The 22,139-nt window shown below is 44.4% G+C and overlaps 1 protein-coding gene across 1 annotated transcript in view; it reads right to left on the bottom strand.

Annotated features, from left to right (window-relative positions):
• The window catches only part of GUCY2C (guanylate cyclase 2C), a 552,042-nt gene that overhangs the window by 296,287 nt on the left and 233,616 nt on the right, over positions 1-22,139 (bottom strand). Inside the window, exons 8-9 of the mRNA XM_073644175.1 lie at positions 15,084-15,219; positions 3,335-3,420 (exon numbers count right to left, since the gene is read on the bottom strand). Coding sequence (XP_073500276.1) covers positions 3,335-3,420; positions 15,084-15,219 — 222 coding nt within the window. The remainder of the gene's footprint in view (positions 1-3,334; positions 3,421-15,083; positions 15,220-22,139) is intronic.

Raw genomic sequence — 22,139 nt, 5'->3', positions numbered from 1 at the left:
AGGAAAGCTTGAGCCTTGTCAATTTCACTGGCCAGTTTGCTTTTTGCAAATGAGCAGGTGATGCGGCATCATGTGCTGATGGAGAGCAATATTTCCGATTCGAATTGTGTTGGGAGATCTGGAGATTATTTTGTGGCTGCAAGGCCTGCACACTGCAATAGATATATCATCCAGCAACAGAGAAAATAATTCTCAAATCAGATATGCCCACACATGGTCACCATAACCAGAACTTTTAGGCACTTCTGAGCCTACTCCACCAATAGCAGCTGCGGCTTCACCTTCTCCTGAGCTGACCGCTGTAATGTTGGATCCACCCCTGGATGATGTTTTGGACAAATGTTTCCGCTCTTTAACACTGATGCCACCATCCTCCTTCAACTCCTTGTTCTACCAATCTGCTTTCTGGGTCCTGCCCACTATACCTTGTTCATCATAGTCATAATCATCCTCATTACTGACCGAGCTGATAATTGACTCAGTGTGGGAAATGTCCTGATTTTCTTGCCCCTATCCCGCCTGCTTTCTCACTCATGAGACAAGATAAAGATGTCATTGACTAAATTGAAAGTTAAGAATAAAAAATATTAACTATTACAGTGGCAAACAAGGAGGAATGAGCAGTACACTAATTCAAACTAACAACTTCTTTGTCAAAGGTAACATCATCCTACTCAGATGAGTGATATGCAATAGAGTCCATAAAGACCACTTGGTCCTCACTAGCATGTTGCTCGGGGCAAAGGAAATCAACTGTTACCTGCATTTGGTAGTACTATTGCCTCGACTGCTGATGCCAATGGTGGTGCAAATGTTGTTGTTACTTAAAGCTTCCATGTTGCCAGATGCTGTAGTAGGTGTTTTTTAGGAAATGTTAGTGAAGTGCCAAAAACATAACAGTGGCAGCATACATCAAATCAAACTAACAGGTGTGCAAAAAAATTAGTAGTACTGTTTGAGACATGCACACTTTGTGAGGCAGAGTTATATATTTTTTCTTTCACCAATATTGGTGGCTTATTTCTGCGAATGCATACCCCCCAACTTTAAAGATGGCAAAGAGGAATACATCTTTATGTTGACTTTCATTTGCATGACATTTGTATGACAATTATATGTGCCCATGCCCGTCCATAAAATATTGCTCCTAGTGAAGCTCATTAGTGTTCCCACACAGTATGATACCCCTTTTATTGCTGCTACATTACCCGAGCACACAGTAAAATTCTTCCTTAGGCTATGTGCCCATGTAGCAGATTTGATGCAGTGCGTTTTTGCCTCTTTCTGGCAGAAAAAAATCATGTAGATTTACATGCGTTTTTTTCTGCCAGAGAGAAGCGTTTTTACATGCGTTTTTTCAAGCACTTTTCCAAGCGATTTTGAGCATCACTTGGAAAAGTGCTTGACAAGTTTAAAGCATCTAAGTTGGTCACACAATATAAATCCATGCAACTGGCATGGATTTATATTGTGTGACCAACTTAAATGCTTTAAATGCTGCATCTATAGTAAAAAAAAAAGAAAAAAAAAGAATTAAAAAGTTAAAAATAAAAAAAAACTGTACTCACCTCTCCAGTCTACTCCTGGCGGCGATCCTCTCTCCTCGGCGTCCCGCGGTGTACTGGCAGGACCTGCGCTGACTAAATGACGTCACCGCAGATCCTGCAAGTACACTGCGGGAAGCCGAGAAGAGAGGACGTGGCCGGGAGAAGACCGGAGAGGTGAGTATACAGGTTTTTTTTATTTTTAACTTTTGTATTTCTTTTTTTCGCCCCGCGGTAGCCGGGATGAAGAGGAGTTGTAGTCTCCTCTTCATCCTGGGTACCACATGCACCGCGATTACGCTGCAAATTCGTGGCCATTGAATTTAATTGAAACGCAGCAAATCCACATATACCTGCGGGTTTGCTGCGTTTCAATGTTCCTCAATGGCTGCGAATTTGCGGCGTAATCGCGGTAGAAATGGTCATGCTGCGTTTTGCAACGCAATGTGAATTCGGCGTGCTAATTAGCGCATCATGTGCACAGCACATCCGAATTCACATTGCTTTGCATGGCAGATGGTTTTACAAGCGTTTTCGCAGCCGTAAAAACGCCGCAAAAACGCTACAAAAACGCTACATGGGCACATAGCCTTACACAGCATGATGTCTCCACAGTGCGCTCCATACAGAATGATGCCCCCACAGTGACATCCACCCAGCACAGATATATTACATTCCCCCTCACACACAGCAGATGCCACACACACAGTATGATGTCCCCCACAGTATAATGCCCCCCACAGTATATTATCCTACTATACTGTATGATGTCCCACAGTGCCCTCCACACAGTGTGATGACCTCACATAGAATGCCCCCACAATATTCCCGCCACACAGTATGCTGCTCTCACAATACTCTCATATAGTATGATACTCCAACAGTGCCATCCACACAGAATGCTGCCCCTAAGAGTATATTCCTTCCCACAAACAATAGATGGCCCACACATAGTATCTTGTCACCATAAGGAGTATTATGTCGCCAATTCAGCATGATGCTCCCACAGTATATTCCCCCCACAGACAATAGATACTGCACACTTGGTATGATGTCTCCACAGTGCTGCACACAGTATGATGTCTACAATACTCCCTGACAGTATGATGCAACCAGAGTTCTGGCACACACAGTATGATGTCTCTTCACTGTATGATGCCCCCACAGTACGTCCCCCCCACAGTATAATGACTTAACAATTCACCACATACCCGCACATGGTATGATACCTCCACAGTGCCCCACACACAAACACAGTATTATGAACCACACGCAGTCTCCCCACCTACATGTTATGAAGTCCATGCAGTGGCTGCCACACATTTGCCTGTGTGTCCTGTCACATAACTGCTCCTGTGCTACTGAACTGGTATTTGCTGCCCAGTTATGTGCCTTATGAATGCCACATAACATTGCAGGTTCTTCAGTCTCTACCCAGATGGAATACTTGGAACAGAGATCTGACAGCTTTCTCTTCAGCCATTATATTCAACTCTATTTGTGTCCTAATGACACAAATACAGTTGAAGTTGGGATACACCCAGACCTCCTGGGACATATTTGACTGCTCTCAACGTGGGACTGTCCCATTAAATCCAGAATAATTATAAAATATATGATGGAATGCCAGCAGCATTATTACAACACTGAGTACATAAGCAGCAGTAGCCAATCTATAATGCTGGGTATATTGTCCAAAAAAAATAAAATGTAATTATAATATTGCACATGCAACAGCATTGAATGACCCTTTTTCAACCATTGGGGTTTTATGTAAGGAATTTACTTACCTTATTGGTTGTCTTGGTGGTGAACAAAATAGTCAGATTTTGGTCTCTGTCACCCATCTCATCCAGTATTATTGAACCTGATGCACCTATGACAGAAAAGTTTCTAAAGTAAGTGTCACGGGTGTGTCAGATGTGACAGACAGTCGCCCTGCAGTTGGTTGCAGGAGATCTCTTCGTTTGGCATTACAGACACCTTCTTAGATCTGTCTCACTCTAGGACCCAGCAGCTACCTTCCTCTTGCTAATTAACACCCTGACCTGGGTGTATAACTACCTTCACTTTGCAATAGAGAGGCACAGGTGATATTCACATGATTCCTAGTGAAGGCTTGGAGCAAGTGCAGTTCTTACTTCCTCTCTGGTGCTAGAAGGACGTGTGTGTAATCTCTCTGAATTCAACTCAAGCTAAGCTACTTTCCCTGTGTCTGTCTCTCCTTGCTGTCTTTAGTGTTAGTGGGGACTGATTAGTGCTCATCCCCACCCCATTCCCTAGCCAGACCCTAGCCCTAGGGAGAGACAAAGTTTTAGGTTCCTCCTCGGCGATTGGTGAGCAACCAATATAGGGACAGTAGGGAAGGACAGGGTGATATCAGATCAGCATAGGAGGTCTCCACCCCTTCTGTCCTTAGTGTCTGGGCTCCCTTCCCCTCATCCCTTTGTATAGCACTTTGTCTTTCCTACACTGTGCGTGACATTATCACTGGCCGTGCACATTTAGAGAAAAAAAACGAAAACAAAAAAACCTGACACTTGAGTTTAGTTGAGTTGCTTCTTTTCAGGCGTGTTTCTTTTTTTCCTTTCTCCCTTGGTATGGGTTCAGTTGCAGAGCGGCTGCGCAGCCTGTCTCTGGAGGAGAATGACCTCCGCTGTGAGGTTCAGCAACAGCATCAGTGGCTACAGGTCACTAATGTGGCGGTCTCTGCAGGTAGGCCTGTCCAGCCTGAACCCAAGGTTGCCCTCCTGGACAGGTTTTCAGGAGGTAGGGAAACATTTTTTGTATTCAAGGAGGCCTGCAAACTGTATTTTAAATTTCATCCTTACTCCTCCGGAAATGAGATTGCAGGGAGATCCTCAATTGTGGGCATTTTCTTTACCACAGGATTCGGTTTGTCTCTAGTCTGTAGAGGTGTTTTTCAGGGCTCTGGCCCTCATCTATGATGACCCTGACCGAGTCGCCTTGGCTGAGTCTAAGCTACGTCGCATTGAGCAGGGGAATGGGTCAGTGGAGACATACAGTTCTGAATTCTGAAGATGGAAAACGGATTTCAAATGGAATGACTCAGCCCTTAGAAGTCAATTTTGTGAGGGTCTTACTGAAAGGTTGAAAGCTGCCTTGGCAGAATATAAAATCACTCAGTCCTTGGAGGCTGCCATGTCGTTGGCCATACGTCTTGATAGACGCCTTCGGAATAGGCGGGTGAGAATACCTTTTCCATGGCCTTCTGATTGGGGTTATATACCTCTGCCGGGGGAGCAGTCTGGCAGTGAACCAGTAGTGGGAGAGGTGGAGGAACTCATGCAGTTAGGTGGTGCCTTGAAATCATACATTTCCCCGGAGATCCGCAAGAAAAAAGGTGTATGTTATTTTTGTGGGAAAAAGGGACACTTTATTGGGTCCTTGGGTTTATCTTTCAATTCCTAAAGAAAAGGAGACTCAATTAACTCTTGGTAGTCTGGAGTTGGATAAACAAGGGGTGAATTTGTTACCAACCTGCAGTTCCTGGTTTGTCCTGAGAGCAGAGGTGGTGCTAGAGAGCAAAACTGAGAAAATTTCTGTGTTTGTTGACAGTGGAGCCGGAGTCAGCATGGTTGATGCTGAGTTTGTGAAAACTCATAGTCTTGCTTGCTGTACTTCAGCTAAACCCATTTCCATCTTCATCATCGACTCGGCACCACTTGCACAGAAAGCATTTACTCAGATTGTACATAATGTAAGACTGAAGGTGGGGTTGGTTCATTGTGAAATAATCCCTTGCTATTTCTTGGACATTCTTCCCACACCTATTGTTTTGGGTCTTCCTTGGCTCTTGAAACATAATCCGTTGGTGGATTGGCAAACAGGGAGATTATTGAATGGGGGGATTACTGCCATAAGGACTGTTTCGATATTTCCCTTGCTACTGTCTCTACGGAAATATTACCTGCTTTTCAGTCTGGTTTTGCGGACATTTTTTCTGAGAAGGGGTGTCAGGATTTGCCTCCTCATCGTGCTTATGACTGTCCTATTAACCTGACCCCCGGAGCTAAACTACCGAAGTCCAGACTGTATAATCATTCTGGCCCTGAAAGACAAGCCATGAAGGATTTCATTTTGGAAAGTATGGAGAAGGGACATATCAGACCCCCATCATCGCCCATGGCGTCAGGGTTCTTCTTTGTGAAGAAAACAGATAGCAGTCTACATCCCCGTTTAGATTTCCGGGAGTTAAATCAAATTACCATCCATGATCCATACCCTCTTCCTCGGATTCCTGATTTGTTCAGCCAGGTTGTAGGAGCTAAGGTATTCTCCAAGTTGGATTTAAGGGGAGCCTACAATCTGGTTAGAATCAGAGAAGGGGACAAATGGAAACCAGAGTTCAATACCCCTGAAGGACATTTCAAGAGTCTGGTTAAGCCTTTCGGTTTGACCAATGCACCTGCGGTATTCCAGCATTTCATAAATTATGTTTTCCATCATTTGGTGGGGAGGTTTGTGGTGGTCTATCTGGACGATATTTTGGTTTACTCCAGATATTAAGGGATAACAAACTTTATGCCAAACTGGAGATATATTTTTTGCTGTTCAGGAGGTGCAGTTTTTGGGGTATTTGTTTTCATGTTCTGGTTTTCAGATACGGAGAAGAACCATGCAGTCCTTGATTGGGACCGTCCCAAGAACCTGAAGGCTCTACAACGTTTTCTGGGCTTTACTAATTTTTACCGGAAATTTATCCAAAATTACTCAGTAATTGTGAAACCCCTTACTGACATGACTAAGAAGAGGTCTAATTTTTCCAAATTAGCGGATGCCTCCCTCCAGGCTTTTTACTCCTTACCCCCTTTACCCCCGAGCATGGTTTGCACGTTAATGACCGGGCCAATTTTTATAATTCTGATCACTGTCACTTTATGAGGTAATTACTCTGGAACGCTTCAACTGATCCCCCTGATTCTGAATTAGTTTTTTCGTGACATATTGTACTTCATGATAGTGGTAAAATTTCTTAGATATCACTTGCATTTATTTGTGAAAAAATCAGAAATTTGGGGTAAATTTTGAAAATTTTGCAATTTTCAAAATTTAAATTTTTATTCCCTTAAATCAGAGAGATATGTCACACAAAATAGTTAATAAATAACATTTCCCACATGTCTACTTTACATCAGCACAATTTTGGAACCAACATTTTTTTTTATTAGGGAGCTATAAGGGTTAAAAGTTGACCAACGATTTCTCATTTTTACAACAAAATTTACAAAACCATGTTTTTAGAGACCACATCACATTTGATGTGACTTTGAGGGGCCTTCATGACAGAAAATACCTAAAAGAGACACTATTCTAAAAATTGCATCCCTCAAGGAGCTCAAAACCACATTCAAGAAGTTTATTAACCCTTCAGGTGCTTCACAGGAATTTTTGGAATGTGGAAGAAAAAAATGAATATTTAACTTTTTTTTACAAAAATGTTAATTTAGACCCAATTTTTTTTATTTTCGCAGGGGTAACAGGAAAAAATGGACCACAAAATTTGTTGTGCAATTTCCTCTGAGCACGCAGATACCCCATATGTGAGGAAAAAATACTGTTGGGGTGCACGGCAGGGTTCAGAAGGGAAGGAGCGCCATTTGACTTTTTGAATGTAAAATTTGCTTGAATAATTAGCGGACGCCATGTTGCGTTTGGGGAGCCCCTGATGTGCCTTAACAGTGGAAACCCCCCACAAGTGACCCCATTTTGGAAACTAGACCCCCCAGGGAACTTATCTAGATGTGTGGTGAGCACCTTGAACCCCCAGGTGCTTCATAGAAGTTTAAAACATTGAGCTGTAAAAATAAAATGTTCAAATTTTTCCAACAAAAATGTTTTTCAGCCCCCAATTTTGCATTTTCATAAGGGTAACAGGAGAAATTGCACCATGCAATTTGTTGTGGAATTTCTCCTGAGTAAGCCGATACCCCATATGTGGGAGAAAACCACTGTTTGGGTGCACGGCAGGGTTTGGAAGGGAAGGAACGCCATCTGACTTTTTGAATGTAAAATTTGCTTGAATAATAAGCGGACCCCATGTTGCGTTTGGGGAGTCCCTGATGTGCCTAAATAGTGGAATCCCCCCCCCCCCAGTGACTCCATTTTGGAAACTACACCCCTCCAGGATTTTATCTAGGGGTATAGTGAACATTTTGAACCCAGAGGTACGACACAGAATTTGATAACATTAGGTCATCATATTGAATATGTTGTCATTAGTCTTGAGTGCAAGTGCTCGCTATTTGAGTATTCTATTCGAGGACTCGGGTATGCACCAATTATTGCGGGTGCTCAAGTGACATGCTCGAGTCCTCGCCCCGCATGTTTCACGGTTATTAGACACCCAAAAAAAAAATGCGGGGATCGCTCGTGCATGGCAGGCAATCCCCGTGAGGTTTTTTTGGCTGTATAACACCTGCAAAACATTTGGGGCAGAGACTCGAGCACCTGCTATACCTGGTGCATATCCGAGCACCCGATGCAAACTCAAGTAGCGAGCACTTGCGCTCAACATTAGTTGTCATATCGTCATCATTTTTTTTCTTTACTTCTGAAAAAATCCCAACGTTAACCCTAACCTTAGCCCAACCCTAACCCTAGCCCAACTCTTGCCCAACTCTAACCCTAGCCTAACCCTAACCTTAGCCTAGCCTAACCCTACCCTAACCCTAGCCTAACCTAACCCTAGCACAACCCTAACCCTAGCACAACCCTAACCCTAGCTCAACCCTAACCCTAGCCCAACCCTAACCCTAGCACAACCCTAACTCTAAACCGAGCACAACCCTAACCCTAACCATAGCACAACCCTAACCACAACCCTAGCACAACCCTAACCCTAAAGTTTATTTTTTATGCCGTTCCTCGTACGGTATAAGTGATTAGACGTCTTTATTCTTCAGGTCAGTGCAATTACAGCGATGCCAGATTCATATTGGGTTTTTATGATTGACAATTGTCACACACTAAAAAACCCTTTTTTTTGTTGCAAAGACTAGTTTTTGCATCACCATATTTTGAGAGCTATAATTTTTCCATATTTCGACCGACAGAGTCATGTGATGGCTTGTTTTTTGCAGTACAAGTTGACATTTTTATTGGTACAATTTTCGGGCATGTGACATTTTTTGATCACTTTCTATTCTGATTTTTGGAAGGCAGAATAATCAAAAACCAACAATTCAGGAATTTTTTTTTTATGCCGTTCTGCGTGTGGTAAAATTGATAAGGCAGCTTTATTCTTCGGGTCAGTACGTTTACAACGGTACCACATTTATATATTTTTTTTATATTTTGGTGCTTTTACACAATAAAAAACTATTTTATAGAAAAAAGAATTGTTTTTGCATCGCTTTATTCTGAGAGCTGCAACTTTTTTATTTTTTGGCTGTTGGAGCTGTATGGCAGCTTGTTTTTTGCGGGACATTTTTATTTACATTCGTCTTTTTGATCGCGTTTTATTCCATTTTTAGTTTGGCGGTATGATGATTCAACTGTTATGATCTGCAACAAGTACTAAGGAAAGAAAGGGGAAAGCTATCCCTACAGTAAGACTAAGCTGAATCCCTACGATGTAGCGGGCTGCCTGTTCCTTGCGAACAGACCCGCCTTAGTCCTCGGCTAGTCTGAATGAAGACCTATAGCATAAAGGAAGGGGTTCCTGAAAGAAATAAGGACTGGAACAAAAATGGGACACCTCCTGAATAGAGATGGTTGTTGTAGAACAGAAAAAGATAAACTGGCAAAAAGGTACTAGAGGTTCCAAAAGGACCAAGCAAACTGACAGGATAGGCACAGAAGAACCTGGCTAGCAAAACAGTCAAACAATACTGAAGTCCAGCACAGCCAAATGGGCGGAGCTGGAATATAAAGGCAGATGGTCACCTGACGGCAAAACACAAGATGGTAAAAACAAACAGGAGGGTTCTAACAAAAACATGGTTTTATGTTTTGTTTCTTTTTTGTTGTTGTTTTTTTAACCGTGTTCACTAAAGGGGTTAACTAGCAGGATAGTTTTATAGATCAAGTCGTTCCGGATGCGGCGATACCAAATATGTGCACTTTTATTGGTTTATTTTATTTTTCATAAGATTATTTATTTATGGGTACAATATATTTTTATTTATTTTTTTTTCATTTTTTTTATATTTTTACAAAAAATGTTTACATTTTTTTTTCACTTTCTGACATTTTTATTACTCCCACTATTGGACTTTCACGTTTTGCAGCCTGATCGGCTGTATAGCACAGGAATGCAGAACCATCCCTGTGCTATGCAGTCTGTGTGCGCTGCACAGGGAGAAGTTACTTTGGTCGCGCACTGCGCATGACCAAAGCAACTTCCTGCCTCCTGGTGAGCCAGATGTTGTCATTATGACATCGGGTCACCGTGGCAACATCCGGGTCCGGACTCAGACGCTGCAGGACGCCGGCAGATAAGGTAAGTATAGCGCTTACCTCCTCTTACCACCGGAATGCTGCCATCGCAGCATTTCACGAGTTAATGGAGCGGTGCGGGACCATAGCACCTAGCACATAGCACCGGGTGTCAGCGGTAACAATCAGCTGACACCCGCGGCGATCTCGGCCGTACCGCTTGTGTGCAGGCAAAATCGCCAAGGCGTTCTAATTCGTATCTGGCCCATAAGGCTCTGGGCACAGATACGTATTAGTACGCCCTGGGCCAGAAAGGGGTTATAGAGTCATTTTGCCACTGAACCTACAGTCAACCCGATGTTTCCCAACCCTTTATTGTGTAAGCTAATGCGTCGGATGTGGGGGTTGGGGCTGTGTTGTCTCAGGGTCCGTCCCCTGGTAAATGGTGTCCATGCGCCTTCTTTTTGTTACACGCACGCCGCTAGGTTCAGATAGGGGCAAGACAGGTTGCATGAATTCTTTGAAATCCTGGTGGGACCGTTACTCAGGGAGACCATAGACCATGTGCTGCAGCTTCTCTCAGGCACACAGGGGTAATGACCCTCAGGCACAGACACATAGGTTGTTTCACTTGCTGACTAGACACACTTGACAAAAGTCCTCATAAACGGTTAGAACAGTAGCATTTAATAAGAAGCCGCACAGCCAGTGCAAGTTAAGTCTTATGAGCAACAGGCTCCAGTGACAAACAGTACAGTTTCCTTAGCAGCACAGCAGTTCACAGTCTTCCCAGTAGTACAGGACAGCACAGCTCTAATGCAAAGGCACATTAATGAACACAGCATTCTTTACAGCAAAGTGAGATGAAGGAGGGGGGTAGTGTTTGTTGAGGGAGATGATCCCTGTGACACCATTTCTTACAGTCCTTATCTTTCTGCTTGACAATACTCTGCACTGCTAGTTCAGGAACTCTACCTGACCTGTGCTTAGCTTCACTCCTGACTTGAATCCTTTTCACTTGCAGGGGCGCTTCTGTCAGATGCAGAACACACACACCACCTTTCTCTTCGGCTCCAGCCAGACATTCTGCAACAGCACTACTTATCCATGTCACATTTTCTAAAAAAAATTGTCTTTGGCTGAGAGAAACTATGATGTGGGTAATAGGGAGCTTTTGGAGATCAAATTGGAGTTCAAAGAATGGCGACATTGGTTGGAGGGGGCTGCCCATCCTATTACTGTTATTACTGACCATAAAAACCTGTCATATCTCCAGTCAGCTAAATGTCTCAACCCTAGGCAAGCCAGATGGTCCCTGTTTTTTACTAGGTTCCATTTTGTTGTCACTTTTCATCCAGGGGTCAAAAATGTCAAGGCTGATACTTTGTCCCGGAGCTTCCCTTGTGGTGGTGAACATGAGAACCCTGCCCTGATATTACAGAAAGAGGTAGTCATTTCGGCACTGTATCCTGAACTGGAGGGTGAGGTGTTGGAGGTTCAGGGGGACGCCCCTGCCTCCTGCCCTTCAGGAATGTTATTTGTACCATCTAATCTGCGCCACAAAGTAATTAAGGAACAACATAACTCTGTGCTTGCTGGGCATCTAGGTGGCAAGGCAACCCCAGACCTCCTCTCTCGTAGTTTTTGGTGGCCGAGGTTGCATCGGGATGTGATTGAACATGTATCTGCTTGTAGTATTTGCGCGCGTTCTAAGGTTTTGCATACCTGTCCGTTTGGTACTCTTCTTCTGCTACCTATCCCTAGCAGACCATGGACACACTTGTCCATGGATTTTATTACTGACCTACCGGTTTCTGCAGGCAAAATGGTGGTTTTGGTGGTTGTAGATGGGTTCAGTAAAATGGTTCACTTCACCGCATTACCTACACTTCCAAATGCCAAAACACTTGCTCAGATGTTCATAAATGAGATTGTGAAGCTTAACGGGGTTCCCTCCAATGTGGTGTCAGATTGGGGGACCCAGTTTGTTTCCAAGTTCTGGAGGGAATTCTGTTCTCGGCTGGGGGTGCAGCTGTCCTTTTCCTCTGCCTTCCACCCTCAGTCGAATGGACAGACCGAGCGGGTCGATCATAATTTGGAAACCTACCTCAGGTGTTTCGTCCCTGAAAATCAGGAGGATTGGGCATCCTACTTACCGCTGGCAGTATTTGCCATTTATAATCATCGTCAAGAATCCACTGGCAGGTCACCGTTCTTTGGTGCATACGGTTACCATCCACAAATTGGTACCTTTACTGGGGGAGGAGCTTCAGGAGTTCCTGAGGAGGAACGTTTTGCTTTGTCGCTCTCCTCGGGGTGGCAGGGTGTCCTGAATAATTTAAAGATCATGGGAGACAGGTATAAACGTATGGCTGACAGAAAACGCTTGCCAGGTCCGGAGATGAATTTGAATGACTTTGTGTGGTTATCTTCCAGGAATATCAAGTTGAAGGTCCCTTCTTGGAAGCTGGGACCTAGATTTATTGGTCCCTATAAAATAACCGCTGTCATTAACCCAGCAGCATTTCGTCTTGAGCTTCCTCAGGCTCTTAAGGTCCCCAATGTTTTCCACAGGTCTTTACTGAAGAAATATGTGGAACCTCTTGAGCCCTCACCCCTATCGCCGCCCCCAATAATGGTTGATGGAAATCTGGAGTTTCAGATTTTGAGGATTGTAGATTCTCGTCTCCAATGTTGTTCCCTACAATACTTGGTGCACTGGAAGGGTTATGGTCCAGAAGAGAGGATGCAGGTGTCACGGGTGTGGCAGATGTGACAGACAGTCGCCCTGCAGTTGGTTGCAGAAGATCTCTTAGTTTGACATTACAGACACCTTCTTAGATCTGTCTCACTCTAGGACCCGGCGGCTACCTTCCTCTTGCTAATTAAAATCCTGGGTGTATAAATACCTTCACTTTGCAATAGGTAGGAGCTGATGATATTCATATGACCCCTTGTGAAGTCTTGGAGCAAGTGCAGTTCTTACTTCCTCTCTGGTGCTAAGAGGATGTGTGTGCAATCTCTCTGAAGTCGACTCAAGCTAAGCTACTTCCCTGTCTGTCTGTCTCCCCTTGCTGTCTTTAGTGTTAGTGGAAACTGACTAGCGCTCACCTCCCCTCACCCCCCCATTCCATAGCCAGACCCTAGCTCTAGGGAAAGACAAGGTTTTAGGTTCCTGCTCAGCGATTGGTGAGTAACCAATATAGGTACGGTAGGGAAGGACAGGGTGATATCAGATCAGCTTAGGAGGTCTCCACCCCCTCTGTCCTTAGTGTCTGGGCTCCCTTCCCCTCATCCCTTTATGTTGCACTTTGTAACTGTGTGTGACAGTAAGGTTATAGTCTCTAATTTCTTTCATCCTATTAAATTACTTCTTTACCATATACAGTTAGGTCCATATATATTTGGACAGAGACAACATTTTTCTAATTTTGGTTCTAGACATTACCACAATGAATTTTAAACAAAACAATCCAGATGCAGTTGAAGTTCAGACTTTCAGCTTTCATTTGAGGGTATCCACATTAAAATTGGATGAAGGGTTTAGGAGTTTCAGCTCCTTAACATGTGCCACCCTGTTTTTAAAGGGACCAAAAGTAATTGGACAGATTAAATAATTGTAAATAAAATGTTCATTTCTAGTACTTGGTTGAAAACCCTTTGTTGGCAATGACTGCCTGAAGTCTTGAACTCATGGACATCACCAGACGCTGTGTTTCCTCTTTTTTGATGCTCTTCAGGCCTTCACTGCAGTGGTTTTCAGTTGCTGTTTGTTTGTGGGTCTTTCTGTCTGAAGTTTTGTCTTTAACAAGTGAAATGCATGCTCAATTGGGTTGAGATCAGGTGACTGACTTGGCCATTCAAGAATATTCCACTTCTTTGCTTTAATAAACTCCTGGGTTGCTTTGGCTTTATGTTTTGGGTCATTGTCCATCTGTAGTATGAAACGATGACCAATCAGTTTGGCTGCATTTGGCTGGATCTGAGCACACAGTATGGCTCTGAAGACATCAGAATTCATTCGGCTGCTTCTGTCCTGTGTCACATCATCAATAAACACTAGTGACCCAGTGCCACTGGCAGCCATGCATGCCCAAGCCATCACACTGCCTCCGCCGTGTTTTACAGATGATGTGGTATGCTTTGGATCATGAGCTGTACCACGACTTCGCCATACTTTTCTCTTTCCATCATTCTGGTAGAGGTTGATCTTGGTTTCATCTGTCCAAAGAATGTTCTTCCAGAACTGTGCTGGCTTTTTTAGATGGTTTTTAGCAAATTCCAGTCTAGCCTTTTTCTTCTTGATGCTTATGAGTGGCTTGCACTGTGCAGTGAACCCTCTGTATTTACTTTCATGCAGTCTTCTCTTTATGGTAGATTTGGATATTGATACGCCTACCTCCTGGAGAGTGTTGTTCACTTGGTTGGCTGTTGTGAAGGGGTTTCTCTTCACTATGGAGATTATTCTGCAATCATCCACCACTGTTGTCTTCTGTGGGCGCCCAGGTCTTTTTGCATTGATGAGTTCACCGGTGCTTTCTTTCTTTCTCAGGATGTACCAAACTGTAGATTTTGCCACTCCTAATATTGTAGCAATTTCTCGGATGGGTTTTTTCTGTTTTTGCAGCTTAAGGATGGCTTGTTTCACCTGCACGGAGAGCTCATTGACCGCATGTTTACTTCACAGCAAAACCTTCCAAATGCAAGCACCACACCTCAAATCAACTCCAGGCCTTTTATCTGTTTAATTAAGAATAACATAACGAAGGGATTGCCCACACCTGTCCATGAAATAGCCTTGGAGTCAATAGTCCAATTACTTTTGGTCCCTTTAAAAACAGGGTGGCACATGTTAAGGAGCTGAAACTCCTAAACCCTTCATCCAATTTTAATGTGGATACCCTCAAATGAATGCTGAAAGTCTGAACTTCAACTGCATCTGAATTGTTTTGTTTAAAATTCATTGTGATAATGTCTAGAACAAAAATTAGAAAAATTTTGTCTCTGTCCAAATATATATGGACCTAACTGTAGTTCAAGTCTTTTTTTGTTGGTGCGGTGTTGATGGAGAACTTGCACACTCTTAATGCCTGTAAAGTTTTTTTTGTAAAATATAGTTACACTATTATATGAGCAAACCTGTTATAGAGATGTTACGAAATAGCTGGATAAAATCTGTGGTCTGATTTATCTCTCCTGCCTGGAGAAAATGCTTGAGGCCATGTCCAAAGAGAAGAACACCATCCAAGTATCCGGCAGCATAATTATCTTGCAACTAAAATATATAAAAAATACAAGATATACTTTAACTTCATAAAATTGCCCTTTAAACAGTGTTACCTTAATATGACCCACAGATATGCACAATCAACACAAGACATCCTCAAATCCATATTGGAGAACCATAAATAGCATATCAATTGTTCAAAACAAAATAGTACCTGATGTAAGGACATATTTAGTATCTGGCATCCCCAGATCTCTGTCAAGCTCCATTTTAAAATGACTATCCACATCCTCAGGATATAATTTCCTTCTTTTGATCAATATATTGCAACATCCACTACTGTTAACTTTCACAATGGCTAAAATTTAATTTTTTTCTACATTAGGGATAAAAGATTTCAGGGAATCTGTCAGTAGGATCAACCCTCCTAAGCTGTCTACATGGGCATGTAGGTCATAGAAAGGTGAGTAAAATACTTTGATATCTGCAATCTGATGTCTTATTCAAGAGAAATCCACGTTTTTCTTAATATGTAAATGAGCAGTTACGATCAATGGGCCGGATGTAGATTTCCAGGAGAATCTGCCTCTAAAGCTTATTTAAAATGAAAGGGGCATTACCATTGTGATTGTGAGACATGTTGTCACGGGTGTGTCAGAGGTGACAGACAGTCGCCCTGCAGTGGGTTGCAGGAGATCTCCACGTTTGGCATTGAAGACAGCCTCTTAGATAGGAGGCTGTCTTTAGGACCGAGTGACTACCTCTCTCTTGCTCTCTGGCCTGGGTGTATATATACCTCGTGTGTCTGAGAGGGCGTCGCTGGTTACATTCATTTATACTTGTGAAGCTTAGCAGGATCTGTACCTCGTCCTCTCTGGCGCTTGAGGCCATGTGCACATTTGGAGTTCATCTAAAGCTAAGCCATTTTCCCCTGTTTTGTCCACCCTTGTTGTCTTTAGAGTTTTAGTGGAGGTTGACTAGTGCTCATCTCCTTCCATCCCTAGCCATAGCCTTACGACAGGGAATGTAGGGCGAGGCACGCGATCGGCAATAGCTGAGGGGGCTATATAGGGACGTTAGTTGAGACAGGGTGACACTAGACCAGAATAGGAAGTCTCCACTTCCCCCTTTCCCTAGTGTCTGGGCTCCCTCTACCTTTTCCCTCTGTGTTGCACTTACACCTGGCGTGACACATGTAGATCAGGAGAGCAGACTGTCAGTCATTACTAGTGATGGGCGAGCACTAAAATGCTTGGGTGCTCGATGCTCGGGTCGAGCACATTGGAATACTCAGGTGCACGACCCGAGCAACGAGCCCAATGTAAGTTTATGGGAAACTCGAGCATTTTTCAGACGGCTCCCCCTGGCGGTCTGCAGAGGGCCTAAAAATTGCCCAAATCGATGGGAACAGTGCTCAAATGACATGGGGACAGCATGGAGAAGACCCCTGGAAGCATTTCTGACTCCCAGGTCACTTCTGTCAACAATGTTGTCAGAGGTATTACGCCACATACAAAAACGAAACCAAAATGGATTTTCCTGGGAAATATGTTAAGGAACATCCTATCCAGGGTAATGACTTGTATATAAAGCAAAATAAATAACCAAAAACAAAAATGCTCCTCCACACCTTGGGCTATGTTCACACGTAGCGTTTTTGATGCGTTTTTTCACTTTTGCATTGCTTTCAACAGTGACAAATGCATTCACCAGGAAATGTCATTTTAACATTTTACAACCTTATCTGGCCATGTGGAGTGTGAGATATCATCAGACACATCATGTTTCATTTATGAAGGAGGGACTCTGAAAGTCACAAAGCCTATTTTTATAGGGCCATCAGGCGGCATTTACTATTCTTAAAGGGCCAGCAGTCAGCTCTCACTATTCTTAGAGAGCCATCAGCCGGCTATGTTTTATTGTTCCCATTACTAAAGAGTGGGTCTCCTATACTGTTATTGCGTATGCAGTGAGTGGCAGGGCTGCCCAAAATTTGGACGCACCCCAATACCCCTTTGAAGAGACTTAGAGGAGGGCCTCCTGAAAACAATGTTTCCATTATTAGGAAGTGGGTCTCCCATTGTGTTTGCTGTGCAGTGAATGCAAGGGTTGCCAAAAATTTGGAGGCACTCCAATGCCCCTTGGAAGAGACGTGAAGGTCAGAGGGCCTCCTGAAAACAATGTTCCCATTATTAGGAAGTGGGTCTCCCATTGTGTTTGCCTATGCAGTGAATGCAAGGGTTGCCAAAAATTTGGAGGCACTCCAATAGCCCTTGGAAGAGACATGGAGGTCAGAGGGCCTCCTGAAAACAATGTTCCCATTATTAGGAAGTGGGTCTCCCATTGTGATTGCCTATGCAGTGAATGCAACGGTTGCCAAAAGTTTGGAGGCACTCCAATGCCCCTTGGAAGAGACGTGGAGGTCAGAGGGCCTCCTGAAAACAATGTTCCCATTATTAGGAAGTGGGTCTCCCATTATGTTTGCCTATGAAGTGAATACAAGGGTTTCCAAAAATTTGGAGGCACTCCAATGCCCCTTGGAAGAGACGTGGAGGTCAGAGGGCCTCCTGAAAACAATGTTCCCATTATTAGGAAGTGGGTCTCCAATTGTGTTTGCCTATGCAGTGAATGCAAGGGTTGCCAAAAATTTGGAAGCACTCCAATGTCCTTTGGAAGAGACATAGAGGAGGGCCTCCTGAAAAAAAATGTTCCCATTATTAGGAAGTGGGTCTCCCATTGTGTTTGCCTATGCAGCGAATGCAAGGGCTGTCAAAAATTGGGAGGCACTCCAATGCCTCTTGGAAGATATGTGGAGGTGGGCCTCATAAAAAAATGTTCCCATTAGAAAGGAGCGGGTCTCCTATACTTGTAATGCCCATGCACTAAGTGTATGGGCTGAAAAACATTTACCCCTGGAGGGTATACATGAACATACTGTATAAAAAATTTTTTTTACGGGTATCATAAACACACTTTAAAAAAATTATGTGGGTGTTGAATCACGGACCACGGTCACCCTGGTGATATGGTGGTGGAGGATGAGGATGAGGAGAAGGAGGAGGACAAGGGTAAATAGACAAAATTAGGAAGCATATACCCATGTGTTGGTGTGAAGAGGTGCATGGGAATACACCTCCCAAAAAAAGACACTGGATTTGAGTTTATGTTAAGCTGCTATCATTCGGTGGTGTTGAGAAGTCTGGCCCAATCCAGCCCTTGTTCATTTTTATAAGAGTCAGCCTGTCAGCATTTTCAGTTGACAGGCGGATGCGCTTTTCAGTTATAATTCCACCAGCGCCACTAAAAACCCGCTCTGATAAAACGCCTGCGGCAGGGCAGGCTAGGACCTCCAAGGCATAGAGAGCCAGTTCATTCCACGTATCCAGCTTGGATACCCAATAATTATAAGGCACAGAGGAATCACAGAGGACGTTGGTACGGTCGGCAAGGTACTCCCTCAGCATGTTCCCAAACTTTGCACTCCTTGTGAGAGTACCCTGCACCTCAGCGCTTGTGCGATGGGAGGGGCTGAGAAAATTCTCCCAGAACTTTGCCAGTGTTCCCCTGCCTCTGCTGGATTGAAGTTGTGTCTCTCTCGCCTGTACTCCTTGGTTGTCCAACAAACTGTGACCTCTGCCACCAGCGTTTTCAGATGGGAATTTTTTTAATAGTTCCGCAACAAGGGTCTTCTGGTACAGCCCCATTTTTGTAGACCTGTCCGCCTCAGGAATAAGAGATATAAAGTTCTGTTCTTCCTCCTCCTCCTAATCTTCCTCATTGTCACCCAATCCACGTTGGGATGAGATGAGGCTGGGATGTGTGTAATCACCCTGTATGGTTCCTTGCTCCATCTCATCGTGCTCCGCCTGCAATGCATCCTCTTTGACTGTAAGCAGAGAGCATTTCAGAAGACAGAGAAGCGGGATGCTGATGCTAATTATGGCGTCATCGCCGCTCACCATCTTGGTGGAGTCCTCAAAGTTTTGGAGGATGGTACATAAGTCTGACATCCATGTCCACTCCTGAGGTCTTATGTGTGGAGTCTGAACTGAATACTGATGGCCTTGTTGATGCTGGTACTCAACAACTGCCCTCTTCTGCTCACAAATCCTTCCCAACATCTGCAGTGTAGAGTTCCAATGTGTGGGGACATCACACACCAGTCTGTGAGCCGGAAGCTGCAAACGCTGCTGAAACACGGCAACGGCAGTGGAAGCTGTAGGTGACTTTCTAAAATGGGCTCACAGGCGGCATACTTTAACAAGCAGATCCGGCAGCTCCGGGTAGAATTTTAGAAACCGCTGAACCATGAAGTTAAGCCCATGAGCCAGGAATGGTACGTGTGTGAGCTCGCCTCGCCTCAGAGCTGCCACCAGGTTCCGGCCATCATCACACACAACCATGCCTGGCTGTAGGTTCAGCGGTGTGAGTCACAGATCTGCCTGTTCTTTCAGAGCTGTCCACAACTTTTCAGCATTGTGCGGTTTGTCAGCTAAGCATATTAGCTTCAGCACAGCCTGCTGCCGCTTGGCCGAAGCAGTGCTGCAGTGCTTCCTGCTTGTAACTGATGTGGTAATTTCAGAGATTGAGGCTGAAGAGGAGGAGGAGGCTGAGGAGGATGAGGTGCAGGAGCTGTAGACTGTGGGGGCAACCCTGATTGACCTAGGGCCCGCAATCATTGACGTCAGGAGGACGTGTTCTGTCCCAAGGTCCGACTGGGTCCCGGCTTCCAGTATGTTAACCCAGTGTGCCGTCAGCGAGATGTGCCGTCCCTGCCCAAAAGCACTTGTCCACGTGTCCGTGGTTAGGTGGACTTTCCCGGGAACTGCATTGTTGAGGGCACGGCTAATGTTTTGGGACACGTACTTGTGTAATGCGGGGACGGCACACCGGGAGAAATAGTGGCGGCTGGGGACTGAGTACCGAGGGACGACCGCTGCCATCAGGTAGCGTAATGTTTCCGTCTCCAAGACCCTAAAAGGCAACATTTTGAGCACAAGCAGTCGTGAAATGTGGGAATTTAGTAGTTTTGACCTGTGGGGCGTTGGCTGCGTATTTGCGCTTGCATTCCAAAGACTGGGGTATGGACAACTGAACGCTGAACTGGGACAATGACGTGGACGTGCTTCCTGATGCTGCTACTTGAGAGTGTGCAACGACAGGTGCAGGGCAGGAGGCATCTTCGCATGCACCATGGACAGGGTATTGGCTTGCATGCACAACATGCTACCTCTTGAAGCTCATCAAGAGAATGCCAAGAGTGTGCAAAGCAGTCATCAAAGCAAAAGGTGGCTACTTTGAAGAACCTAGAATATAAGACATATTTTCAGTTGTTTCACACTTTTTTGTTAAGTATATAATTCCACATGTGTTAATTCATAGTTTTGATGCCTTCAGTGTGAATGTACCTCTGTAGCTACACGAGTACCGAGTACTTGCGAGTATGCTCGCTGATCACTAATACAGATATCCTGAGATACAGATTAGTGGAATGCTGGACATTTTACAAGTGAATCTAGTGCACATACTGATAAGTTAGCAGAACTATATAAAACATAACAAGTAAATCACTAATAAAACACAATAATATTGACAAAAATGCTGGTTCGTGATGGAAAACTATCATAGTCTTTAGTAAGTGGGCAGCTCCTCAGAGTAAGTTTTCTACTCAAGTAGGTGACCAGATGTTCCTCTCCGTTCACCTCTTGCGACAGTACCGCTCCTAGGCCTACCTCAGAGGCATCTGTTTGCACGATGAAGCCTTTCTTGAAATTGGGGCTGGTGAGGACAGGCTGTCCGCACAATGCCAACTTCATGGATTGGAACGCTTCCTCCGCCTGTTGATTCCACCGAACCATGACTGACTTCTTGATCTTTAAGAGATCTGTCAGGGGTGCCAATCTCCAACAAAATAAGGTATACTGTAAACCGGCGGTTGTACCCAATGATGCCGAGGAAGGCTCACACCTGTTAAATTTTGAATCTTGTTTATTTGGGGTTTGATAACCCCACGGCCAATCAAGTACCCTAAGTACCATGCTTCCTAGAGTCATATCGCACATTTTTTTGGGTTCGCTATTAACCCCGCGACCCTGAATGAATCCAGCACTGCTCACACTTGGGACAGGTGTGTATGCCAGACAGTACTAAAGATGATGATATCATCTAAATATGCTGACGCATACTTCTGATGAGGCTCTAACACTATGTCCATCAACCTCTGGAAGGTGGCCGGTGTCTCATGTAATCTAAAAGGCAAGATGACATAGTGATAAAGACCCTCTGGCGCTACAAAGGCGGTCTTTTCTTTTGCCGATTCTGTCAGTGGCACCTGCCAGTAACCCTTGGTGAGATCGAGCATGGTGAAGTACTGGGCCTGCCCCAGTCTCTCGATCAGCTCGTCTACCCGATGCATTGGATAAAGGTCAAATTTTGACAACTCATTCAATTTCTGGAACTCACTGCAGAATCATAATGATTTGTCTGGCTTTGGAATTAGCACAATTGGGCTAGCCCACTCACCCCTGGATTCCTCGATGACTCCTAACTGGAGCATTTGTTTCACTTCAGCCGCAATGGCTTGCCTCCGGGCTTCTGGCACATGGTACGGTTTCATTTGCACCCTTACCCGAGGCTCGGTAACAATATCATATTGGATGACAGAGGTGCGACTGGGCAGTTCGGAGAATACGTCTGTATTCTGCTGCACCAAATTCCAAGTCTCCAGTCGCTGCTGTTTAGAGAGAGCGTCGCTTATCTTAACCTCTCCCCCCGGCCTCGTCCCGTGCCGGTGTCAAAGGGTTCCCAGACGGTATGACTGGAATCGCATCCGTAATCACACACTCCAGGTCTTTCCGCGCTTTTAGATGGACCTTTGCCACTTGGCCATGAGTTTACTCTCTGCAGTGGGCACTAACACTAACACCCAATCAACTGCTTTAAAGGACTTGACCGTGGCTTTTTTATTA

This window comes from Phyllobates terribilis, unplaced genomic scaffold, assembly GCF_046119375.1.
Source record: "Phyllobates terribilis strain yellow unplaced genomic scaffold, ASM4611937v1 Scaffold_8__6_contigs__length_399053987, whole genome shotgun sequence".
Taxonomy (NCBI): domain Eukaryota; kingdom Metazoa; phylum Chordata; class Amphibia; order Anura; family Dendrobatidae; genus Phyllobates; species Phyllobates terribilis.
Note: the sequence above shows the minus strand (reverse complement) of the source record. Positions and strands in the feature narration are given on the sequence as shown.